The sequence below is a fragment of the Anarhichas minor genome, unplaced genomic scaffold (genome assembly GCF_050575085.1).
Source record: "Anarhichas minor isolate MPS153535 unplaced genomic scaffold, ASM5057508v1 ptg000042l, whole genome shotgun sequence".
NCBI classification, from domain to species: Eukaryota; Metazoa; Chordata; class Actinopteri; order Perciformes; family Anarhichadidae; genus Anarhichas; species Anarhichas minor.
The window spans coordinates 3763282-3775290 of NW_027466488.1; the positions used below are offsets into that span (position 1 = coordinate 3763282).

General features: G+C 43.0%; 1 protein-coding gene across 1 annotated transcript; it reads right to left on the minus strand.

Moving 5' to 3' along the window:
* Positions 1–24: 24 nt before the first annotated feature.
* LOC142969944 (rho family-interacting cell polarization regulator 1-like) lies at positions 25–9843 on the minus strand. The gene is made up of 17 exons (XM_076110074.1): positions 9714–9843; positions 7264–7351; positions 7005–7138; positions 6772–6850; positions 6623–6646; positions 6453–6506; positions 6104–6253; positions 5880–5943; positions 5746–5789; positions 5537–5662; positions 4954–5102; positions 4725–4833; positions 2726–3361; positions 2415–2641; positions 1590–1680; positions 1387–1480; positions 25–1295 (listed from the first exon to the last, which is right to left on the minus strand). The coding sequence occupies exons 3-17, from the start codon at positions 7094–7096 to the stop codon at positions 1225–1227; spliced, it is 2010 nt and encodes a 669-aa protein (XP_075966189.1). The 5' UTR covers positions 7097–7138; positions 7264–7351; positions 9714–9843; the 3' UTR covers positions 25–1224.
* Between the last annotated feature and the right edge of the window lie 2166 nt (positions 9844–12009).

The window sequence follows — 12009 nt, forward strand, 5'->3', positions numbered from 1 at the left end:
CAGTCAACACAAGAACAGACATGCTCATTTGAAAGAAACCTTTTATAAAGTTGAAACATTTCTGAACATAAACATTTTAACATTTCAAGACATATACAATTCTTTATATGAAACAGTAAATATCTCTTATTGTGCACACTCTTAAAGTAATTCAGAAAATAAACACTTATCTTTTGCCTGATCTCTTCTGTCGTGGCATTTTAAAACCTTACATCTGTGACTTGAGGCACTTTCTGAATGACGAGGCTTTTGTAGAACAACGTAAAACATGATGCTGAAGGACTATAGCGCCCCCGTGAGGCGGCTTTTGAACACAGCTACAGACCTGATGACTTCCTTGCACTGAAGCCTAGCTTACATACTTAAACTGATCAGTTGAGCTTTTTATACAGACATGCTGGCAGTGTGAGGCAGCTACACATGCAGGTTTAAATATAGTTTTACACTGCAGATTGTTTTCATGTTGGACCAAAGTGAGTTTGAGGAGAAACTCAAGAGTCACAAGTGTTTATATTCAGTCCTAATATTAATAATGTTCCTTGTGTCGCTTTGATGGTTGAATGTAGCTTCTGCACTCCGTGTGTATTTCTGGATAATTAACGGTCTCTGATGCCGAAAATGAAAAGATTCGGTCAGGGTACATTCCAGGTTTGACTTCAGACAAACATCACATGCTCGTGAAGTCTTTTTCTCTGTCACTAACAGTGGAAAGAGCTCTGGGCCGTACACTGATACGTTTGTTTTTTTCATCCACATATACTGAGAGCTTTGAATGCAAACTTGGTGCACCTCAGTAAGTGATTGTAGACTCCTCACTAGATTATAGAAATCAATCATCCTAGACTAATAAATGCTCTGTAATAAAGCCACAAACAAGGCCGCTTGTAGCTGCTCCTGAAATGTTTTGGACATTGAATTTTCACATGACAGGAACAGTTAATGAAAGTGTAAACTAAGTGGTGTCCCACTTCAACCCAGGCAACGTGATGGATTGTGTGTTGAAAAAAAAGGAGGACTTTGAAGGGACTGTTTTTGGAGGGGGGGGGGGGGGGACTTTCAGTCATGACTGAGGTGCAGACACCTCAACGTTTACTTTTAGGCAAATATGTGCACAAACTCGGCTGTGATGGAAGAGCTTGTTTGTCTGAGCAGTGAGTGGAACAGGGACATGGCTTGAGTCGGTCAGAGTGGGAGAAATGGTGTAGCTATGGTTCCACTGTGTCATTAGAAGACAGAAGTGGCCAAATGGGTGGGAGTAGTGGGGCGCTCCTCCTGACCATGGGACATGTCCTCCCCTGAAAGATTAAAAACAGGGAAAATTAACAAACCCAGTTGTGTAGTCACATAAACAACTACAGCCTCTGTTTACGGACAAACCCCTCTCACCGTGTTGCTCGTCTCCCTTTTCCTCGCTGTGCTCCTCCCTCTCCTCGGGCATCTCCATCTGACACAAATCCTGCACGTCCCCAACGCTTGACCCCTTTAAAAAAAAAAAATGTTTTATTTCTTTTAGCTTACATGTGATTAACATGAAATTAAACACACTCGCATGACTACTTTAAGAAGCATTAATCAGATACTTTGATTACCTGTGATTCAGAGAAACGATCTTCATCCGAGTTCCTAAATCCTTCTGGGGCTTCCATGAAGATCTGTAGAGCGTCGGCCTCCTCCTCATCGCTGCAGAGTGAGACACACAAAAGTAGACTGATGCAACAGTGACATGCATTGTGGGGCAAATGTTAACTCTTTAGTTGCATGCATACGCGCTGCATCACTGACATACATGGGTGTTTCCATCTTTGTATGGAAACATCTGGATGTTTTCTACATCATTTCCCCAAAATACAGCCTGATGCATTCGGTATATTTGGAGATTTTGGCCAATTTAAAGTAAAGTTGGTCAGCGAGGTTCATGGGATTTAGGAAACTATAAGACCTTCTTGAGTATGATCTATTGCTGCGTTCACATCATAACATTCAGACCATAACGATGAACAGCCGAGTTGGAGGTATTGGGAAAACTACGATGTCTCCGACAGACCATTGCCACAACGAACCCACCATCAATGGCAGTTACAGCTGAATAAAAATCCATTTTCTCACTACAGTTGATTCGGCTCATTTAAAGGAGTTTTACACCGTTTATAAGGTTCCACTTGTTACCAAATCACTACAAATACTTAAAAAGTAGAGAATGTTGGCTTTTCAGTTGTGTGACTGCAGTGCTAGAAGAGGGGATTACCATCTTGGAATAATGCATGAAAACTCCCCCTTCAGAATAATGGGAGGTTTTCCTGTTTGAACAGGAAGTTTCATTATGTTTATTGGTCATGTGAAAAGGACATTAATTTACATAAAATACTTGAAAGGCGCTAACTATTCAGATCTCAACAATGGCCACTAACACTGACCTTCTTCCAGAGTAAAAGTTGTCTTGATCCTTTTCTTCTTCCTCCGCTTTCTCTTCCTCCATTTTGTTTTGGTTCTCTTCATGTTGCCCCTCATCCTCCTTCTTTTCTCCTTTGTCTTCCTGTTGTTCCTCATCTTCTTCCTCAAGATCAGAGCAGTTGAGAAAGTCAAAACTTTCAAGGGCTGTCTCGACTTCCAGAGTGAAACTAGAAGAAGTAGGAAAAGAAACCTATGGGGGAAACAAATGCAGGTGTTTAAATATCACCGCCAACACATTCAACTTCACAAAAACAAAGGAGTGAATGAAGCTCACCGTCAGAGCGTCCTCCGCTGGTTTTGACTCCTGGACGGACTGATGTGGCTCTCTGCGTTTCTCTGACGCTTCTACCTGGCGTCCCTCTCCTGCTCCAGTGGTGCTGTCCTCTGTTTCTGCTTCAGTCTGTCCAACCTTTACTGACAAATCCTCAGATGCGTCTTTTTCCTCCTCCACTGAAATACAAACTTGTGGGACGCCACTTTCAGACAAATCCTGTGCTTCTATCAGCGACACAGGAGGTACAGAGGAAACGTCGGGGCACGAGCAGCTCAGGTCTGCTGAAGATTCAGAGAGGTCAGCTGATTGGACGGACACTCTATCAATCACAGTGCAGTCTGGACTATGAGAGCAGGAAGTCTGCAGATGGCCGTTGGGCACCGCGTCTGCCTGAGTGAAAATCTCCCCGGCTTCTGTCTCATCTTCCTCTTGGTTGGATGAGAGCGACGGCGTCGACGCGCTGGACTTGTGCGGCGTGAAGGACAGCTGAGGGGGGAGAGTGGTTTGCAGCATGTTGGAGGCCGCCAGCCTCTGAGCGTGGTGAGCCAAGGCCGGACTGGAGGAGTCGTCAGAGGATTCAGAGGAGTTGGACCAGACGGTCCCGTTCTCCATTTCACTCTGTCGCTTCAGCAGAGACTAGACAGGAAACAAGACACAGAGAACAGCAATAAGAGTCAATGAGCATGTCTACATACAGCAGGATTACAGATTCTGTGTACATGTTGGTCATCAAATCAAATCAAGAAAAAAATATTAAAAAATGCAGATGATAAATACAACTGACAAACTCAATAATACAGTGGCCCTCAAACTGTGGGTCAGGGAGGAATTGAAAGGGAGGCAACGGAGGCTAAAAATGTGGAACTAAAGTTAAATGATTTGGCGTCATGTGCGACTAATGAGTGGGACATGAAACTTCTTCCGCTTCCAAAAGGCGGCATGACAGAAAAAGTTTGAGAACCAGTCAGTCTATTGACAGGAGCTTATTTCTAATTTTAGTGATAATTTATTTTTTATTGTTATCATTTACCAACTATAAACACAGCAAACATTTAAGATTCACAAGGACAGATTGTGCCGTGTGCTACGTCAAAGTATAAACCTAATATTTTACTTTTTACCTCCTGTACAGACTACAACATGTACATTTATCATTTTGGGCTCTGGTAACATGCAATATTCTAAACACTAAATAATTATCTTTCTTGGTTTTTATATACGGAAAAAAAAAGAATCACTTGTAACTCAATTCATTGACAAAGACAGTGATCAATTAGTCTTAAAAATCTTACGAATAACCATTTAGACAGTTGCAGCTGACAAAATGTTTGTGATTGTTTCTCTTCATTTTAGATGAACATTAAACATAATCAGGCTTTGTCTATTATCTATTGTTCTATTCATTGTTTGGTCACTATAAACTTAACTACAGCTACAACGACGTCCCAACACACCGACTGCACAGAGATGAATATGGGTGTTGTACGGCTGAATTCACAACGCAAGGACGCCGTCCTGTCCGCCATGACATCGTGGAGCGCCTCCACCAGCGAGCGGCTCTGTCTGGACCCGCCTCGAGGCACGCTCTTCAGCGAGGTGAGGAAGAGGAGGGACATATTGGAGCTCTACTCAACCACTATTAAACAACTACAAGGACCACAGCTGCGTTCACACATGCTGCTGCTGTCACACGTCCCGCTACTGCTATCGTTCATTCTCCTCACATTAGGCACGGCACTCCCACAACCACACGTCCTAACACACAGAGCTCTGTGGACGTCCTCACACACATCAGCGCTACCGCTACACACAAAGCAGTTGGGGAGCAGCTGAAATAGAACAAGCCAATGAAATGACAGTAATAAATATATGTAGTGAAATAAGTAGCAGTTTATGGTTTTACATATCCTTAGTACAAACTATAACTTAGTAGTGTAACAGAGCAGGTGGGATGGATTGTTGTTAGTGGAAGATTCTGATCTCTTTTATTGTGACTCACATAAAACACCTGCTCCCGCATAGAGGGCGTGTCAGGAGGGCTCTGATTGGACAGCAGACGTTTGGAAACCGTACTGGTGGAGGATGTCTGGTCGTCCTTATCAAAGGGACTGGAAACAAACAACAAAGCAAGACAAAGACTGAGAGACAGAACACAAAAAACAACCTAGATAAACATTTTAAAAGTGTAAAATTACAAAACTAATAGAGGCCATGAGAGGTCTGAGTACCTCCAGGTGACTTCTAGGTTCAGCTTCACTGTCCCGAGGTCGTTGATATCCACAGCGAGCGTCTGGGGAAGCGGGCAGAATAGGTCGAGCATTTCACAGGACACGCTGCCCACCACCACGTGATTGGCCAGGCCCTTCAGCTCCGTCACCTGGAGAACCACAACAAGCAAACCTCAGAGAGATGAGGAGAGGCAGAGGCCACGGGAACTCCACAAAACGTGACAACTAGCTACAGCTGGCTCTCTCTGAGAACAGACAGAATATATATCTCACTCTAGTTTATTTTGAGTGAATTTTGCAGACAGCATCCTGCTGCTGTAAATACCCGCAGCGGGAAAAACCCAGTATGCGTCAACAAATGCACTACTTACTGCAGCTTGAGTTACATTTGCTGAAAACTACCCAGCTCTTTTAGGTGAATATTTGGCCTTTTTAATAATGAAACTATGCATTTGTGACCTGTTTAAAGATTTAAATCCTAGTCAGAATCAGTGGCCACAAACAAGTTATGAAAGTCAAACATTGTTGGTTTCGGTCGTTTCATGGGATTCGTTTACAATGACAAACAAGCTGATTTCATTACCTTGATTGACAGCAGTTCTGTGACGAGAGGCAGGAAGATGTACTCTTCACTGTCCCAAATCTGCCTGTTGCAGACTTCCACGCGGCCTCGTAGCCTCCAGCGTTGCCGCCCATAACGCATTAGGACCTGACGGGGCCAAAAACAGACCGATGTGACGCAGTGACACTCCGCACAATTTGTGTCTACATGCTTGCGTTCGTGTTTCTTACCTCATACTGGTCACCGGCACACAGACGTGCAAAGCCAGCGAGGCCTGAAACATCCGAAAAGAAGAAAACGAGAACTATAAAACTGTACAATAACGCAGAGTGAAGGAAATAGGAAGTGGTAGAAAGTGACTCACCCTTCATCTTGACATGAAATTCTCCCATCTGGCTTTCTAATTCACTCTCAAGTGAGCACATGTGCTGCAGAGACAGATGGAAGGAAGGATTTTAACAACATAACAGCGATTTGTTAGAACATAAGAACATACAGTGCATGGTCTGATATCTAGAACTAAAACAAAGAACCCAGTGTGTATATGCTGAAACATACAAACACGCTGACATCAGCTCAGTCACTTGCCTCTGTACATTCCCTGTAGCCCTTGTTGGCTTCACTCAGGCTCTCTCTGGCCTCCTTGCTGCCAGTGGCGGAGTTAAAGGCCGCCACCATCTTACTCGCTCCGTCACGCAGTCGGCGCTGTATACAATACGCATCGTACAGCTCCTCAACCTGGCAAAGAAAATATTGCACAGGTTTCAACAAATCAATGTGATGTTCGATACTCATCAGAAGACAGAATGAAAATGAATATTCTCACAAATTTACTTTTATTTAGTGTCTTGGTTATTTGATGGAAATGGTCAGATTAAATTATATACAGTATATATATTTATCATTTATCTAATCAATTCCTCATATAAATACACACCTTGCTGAGGTGGAACTCCAGGCGACGCATAAACCTCTCTATAGCTTTCACTTGCTACAAAAGAAAAGATATTCATTATTAAACTAAAGCAGAAAGTGTCTCTTCCAACTTTATACAGTTTCAATGTGCTGCACTTGTGTCTGTATACAACAGGTGTGAATGAAACTCACCTTATCCAACTCATACAAAGACCCCTACAAAGAAAATAACACATTTAGCATCACAAAGTGTCCAATTAACACCCTGACCGGCAGCATCCTGACCAGTACTGAGTGACACTCAATACTGGGGACACTGGTTTGACTACATGAGCTCTCACCAAACGACCGTTCCTCTTGTTCTCTCTGGTCTGCTGGCCCAGACTGTCCAGCTCCAGCTGGTGGACCTGCAAGTACGACCTGACGAACAAAAACAAAACCCCATCACTGTTACTTCTTCATTTTCACACTCAACAGCAAACCATGTCCTGTGTTTTCTGTGATTTTTTTTTTCTCCACCTGGCAGCGTTCCACTGGAATCACTGCTAACAGAGCCTGAGACGTGTTTACTCACTGTAAGCCTCGGCGTAAGGCAGCGTACACTTCATCCAGCCGCTCGGGCTGCGGGGTTTTAGTGGGTGGCAGTTTTGTGGAGCCTGTGAACATCCTGCTTCCTTACAAGGCACGTTTCTCTTGGATAAAACAGTGCTGAGGGAGGGAGAGGAACACGGGATCACTTCTGATAAGGCCTTCGTGGTTATTTCAATCACAGCACATTTAAAAATCAAGGGAACTGGCAGGACAGAGAGTGAGAAAGAAAGAGTAATGCTCACCTGCTGAGTAAAGAGAGACTGTCACTACTGTGGCATGCTTGGAGAGTTGAGTGCAGCACTGTGGCTTTAACAAACTGATGGACATGTCCTGTAATTACACAAAAAAAAGGAGACATTAGACACAAAAAATGTCCCTCTTCACTTCACACCTCACTGTACCTGACAGGAGTCTTACTCTGTGATTATCAAGGCTTCTGATAAGTACAGAGGTCACTGGAGTAAAGATTGGTGGAGGAGATAGGAACCGTTCTTTCACTTCCTCGGTCTGTTCACAATGTTTTGACGAAAGTCTGAGACGGTGAACGACATGCATGCAGCAACCACAGTGACCGCCACTGACAACAGTAAGCAGTAGTCTGCTTTAGCTTCTCTTCCCCTTCCTTCCCTACTTCTCCACCCCCTCCACATCCAACCCCGGAGTACAGGAAGTCTCATGTCTGAGTCCACACAGGAAATTCTACACAGAAGTTTGGCTCAAGAATATAAAACTAGCCCTCTGCTATGTGCCAGGGTGTCAACATTTTCCCCCATTCCACTCCAAAATAGTGGGACGTGCAGATTAGCGGGACGCCACAGTCGGGGGAAACTCTAGGAAGAGAGGGTCGTGCATGAGCTAATCTAGTCACAAAAGAGATTACAGATTTAAACCAAACTAAAGCTGTCAAGCCGGAGCCAAACCCATATTAACACATGGGATCTGTGAATGAGACGACACAGGGCAGAGCTGGTAGCATCTGCTGCCCATTGTCTTACACCAAACTCAGAACCAGAAGAGAACGTATTACAACAGACGGTATTCAATGCTTTAAACACACAGATTGTGGTTTTTATATGATCGAAGCCTTGCATAAGCTGCATACACCCTGCTGTCTTTCTATGTTCTCCTGCCACACAATGAGGATGTGGGCTCGGGGTGCACCAGGCCAGGGGTCCAGTTAAACCGCTAATCTTAACTGGGAGGATTAACTACAGTTGGTCAGGGGTTAGAGCATGGCAAAGAAAAGGTGCCATACCAGAGAGCCTTTACGGATTAAACACCCCACCACCAACACACATTTTGCAGGACTCAGATCTGCACCCTGAGGTGGGCACAGCCGGCAAAGTGAAAAGTCATCGCGATGATGCACAGGTCTTCCACCCACCCACCCACCCATAAATAGCTCAGCAGACTTCAGTAATATTGATAATTCTGAGTGGCGTTTACCTCTCTGTCAGATGTGCTTTTATCCCTTTCCTTACATTAGAGATCATTAACTGGATTAATCCTCTCCTCCCAGCGGAGTGAACAAAGAGGACACTGTTTACAATCACCTCACAAGACTGGAGTTTGGTTGAAAAAAAGCTTTTGGTTCACTCACATTCACAAGCAGGCTTGTTCAGCCAGTAGAATAACACGCATGGTTGTCTTTTCACGAATGAATAGATCACTGAATAGGGCTCCAACGGATGCTTTTTTTAAATTAGTAAATAGATTTTATTTTTGTCTATAAATCGTCACAAAGAAAGTAAAAAGAAGTCCATGTCAATAGATAGATATAAAAACTTAAAAATCAGATACAAGTCTGACATTGAAGAGACTGGAATGAGTAAATACATGACACATTTTTGCCTAAAATAAATAATTAATTTGTCAATTATCTCAATAGTTGACCATTAATGTTTCGCTGAAGAACTAATCAATGTGTCGGCACTACAATCACAAAGCAGCAGTGAAGAATTACGTCTTAAAAAGTGTTTTAATCTGACCATTAGAAGAAAGTCGTTCACAGATTAGTCATAATCACAACTGGAAGTGATTCGTTTCTAGATGATCCACTAATAGACTAATCATTGGATCAATGGTGCGGATATAAACAAGTACGCAGCTCACACCCCGTTACAGTGTTCATCCACACTTTGGGAGTCTGTTTGAGGAGGAAGAGGAGGAGAATGACGCTCAATGGTGCTACAATAAAATGCAACCAGCTATAACGTTACTCTAGATTACTGGATTATCCTAACCCGGCAGCAGGCCACTGAGTCGGATCAACACGCTCACCCATCACGCTCGTGCTCTTTAACTTCAAGTAAAACAGCGAAGGATGGAGCTCAAAACTCAACATTTAGGGAAACGGAGTCGAGCCAGATTTTTTTTTTGTATTCGGCACATATCCCACCCCCAGCCCCCGTAGCTCATCACAGGCCACAAAAAAGAAGTCCAGACCAGGACCCCCCCCCCCCCAACACCCTGCTCCCCCAAACTGTCCGTGCATTAACTCACAATAAACGCCAAAAGCCGCACGGATAGTTATGGATTAAGTCAATCACAGCCAGCTGGCGGGTATATTTCCGATAACATCACAGGAAAGCAACTTCACGTCGGACGGATCATGTCCATGTAGAGAAGAAGAAAAAGATCAGCCTTCTTCTTCTTCTGTGACCTTGTCGACAATAAGCAGCAGCCCCCCTACCTCTGTTTTAATGTCCGACAGCCTGGAGAATATGACCGGAGTCTCATTTCCACCGCGATGCTGCCCACAGTTTGCAGAGGTTTACAGTTATTCTGGGCGCTGTCCCTCTCCTCGATTTCGCAGTTTTTTGTGTCCACAATCAAGCCAGCACGAGCTACCACAACTAACTTCCGGTTGCAGGTTTTTCAATATTAAAGCTCACCAAGTGAACAGAAATGTGCAGCTGATTTGAAAGCACAAATACGCAGACATGAATGAAATGTCAAGTATTTTGGTGCATATGGTCCAAAAAACATTTTGTCATAAGGTTTAGGAAACGTGAGAAATTGATTTAAGGCCGAAAAATGATGGAACTCTATTTTTTTACTTTAACTTACTTAAACTTTATTAGAATCTTCATTATACATTAGACATATATATGAAATATAACCTAATGGCCTAACAACTGAACCCTGGGGTACACCACAAATAAAAAAATATTATCATTAAGAGATACATGGTTTGTTTTGTTAGTCGAGTAAAGTAAAAAATAAAAATTACAAGTTTTTCTCTGAGAATATTTAAATTTGTGAAAAATAGACCCTCAGTGTGGACAAAGAAAAGTTTTGCCAAAACGCCCTTTAAGTGAAGAATTGGCGAGAGGAAGAGAAACGGTGTGTGTGTGTGTGTGGGGGGGGGATTCGTCCTCCAGAACAGGATAGATGTCATACTAGTGTCATACTAGTGGGAGTTTAATGTCTCATGTAGACAAAAATAGCTGTAGATAAATTATAAAATGGAGAAACCGTGTGACAGTAACAAAAACATCACAATTAAGTCAGTATTAAGTGTAACAAGTTAAGACAAGAGTTATAAAAAACAAAACCATGTTCCAGTGTCCATCTTCTGGACTCAAAGATGAGCAGAGTATATTTGTCAACACAGTATTAAATGACTGACTGAAAACAAAATATTAGACTATCGTGAATGATTGTGAAAAGTATACCGACTAGATAGACACTTGCTACACCAGATAGGAATAGTCTATTGGTGTGTTCATTTGAAAATATACATACACTTGTATTCAAATTATGTTCCTAAATCTGTAGCTTTAACCAATTGCGAACAGCTGCACACATCATCAAAGCTATAAATCTGAAGAAAATTACTGATGTGGAGTGTGCGCGTATTTTTCCCAATGTTATCAGGACTGTGACAACAACCGGTCTAAATCTACCCTATTAAAGCTCTCCTTTCCCCCATTTTGATTTGTAAATAAGCGAGCAACAATCCATGTAAACACCAAGAGGGAGCGAGCCATAAATCACTTTCACGTATAGGACAGTGAGTCAATTTGCAGACTTTGTCTCCGATTGTTCAAATGTTGCTACAAGCCATGTTGAATGTAGATGCACTCTGGACCAAGCTACTATGCCAGGAGCCAACAACGTATGTTTTTAAGTTTTATTTTGAAATGTAGCTCTTGCAACCGGAAATCATGTTCCGGCTAGTTGCTGTGGCAACAAGGATGTCCCTCAGTCTGTCACGGTTTCCTCCGTTGCTGCTCGTGCTTCTCTATCGACGCCACGGCGAATCCAAAAAAAAGGAAGGAAAAAAAAAAACAGACATGGATTTTCCGAAGAAGAGGAAGACAAAGTGACCCAACTATAGTCATCACCCAAGGATGGCTCTGTTAAACGTGTGTTCAACTTCAGCAGTTAAATCTATCAGAGGCGGGCCGTTAGTCCGAGTTTGACCGAGGAGGGGAGGGTTAAGGAGAGAGGGAGCGAGGGGGCGATGAAGGACAACATGTGGCGCTTTTTCCTCCAGATTTCTTACCAAACAGGACGTAGCACCTGACAAAACCAAGTGTTGCTATACATCTTCCAGATTAATTAAATAAATGCCATGTTGTAGAGAAGTGTAACCACACAACACAGGGATTATCCAGCCCTTTCCCCGTAGTACCGACACCATGTGAACAGTATCATCAGAAACCAATAAATGGGGCTCAATGTAAGAGTGAAGGTGTCGTGTGTACACAGCCTTAACATCAAGCTGACCTTCAATCCAATATCTGTTCTACTGGAGAATAGGAAACCAAAGAAATATGGGAAAGTACAATGGAATACCAGTGAATATTTAATTGGCCCCAACAGGCTCTTTCTTCTCACATGATGCCACTTCATGTGACATGTCACATGCAGAGTTGGTCAGTATTTCTATTTGTTATTGCCTGTTGGTATCAGTAGTTAGAGCCAAACAGAGCATAGCCACATGTATGTATTTTGCGTGCGTCGGTAGAAAAGAACAAGCT

Coding starts and splice junctions, on each gene's coding strand:
- LOC142969944 (XM_076110074.1), bottom strand. CDS start 7,096: ATGTTCACAGGCTCCACAAAACTGCCACCCACTAAAACCCCGCAGCCC. Junction 1,681..2,414: donor AACTTTTACTCTGGAAGAAG/GTCAGTGTTAGT, acceptor CTCACTCTGCAG/CGATGAGGAGGAGGCCGACG. Junction 1,296..1,386: donor AAAGGGAGACGAGCAACACG/GTGAGAGGGGTT, acceptor TTAATCTTTCAG/GGGAGGACATGTCCCATGGT.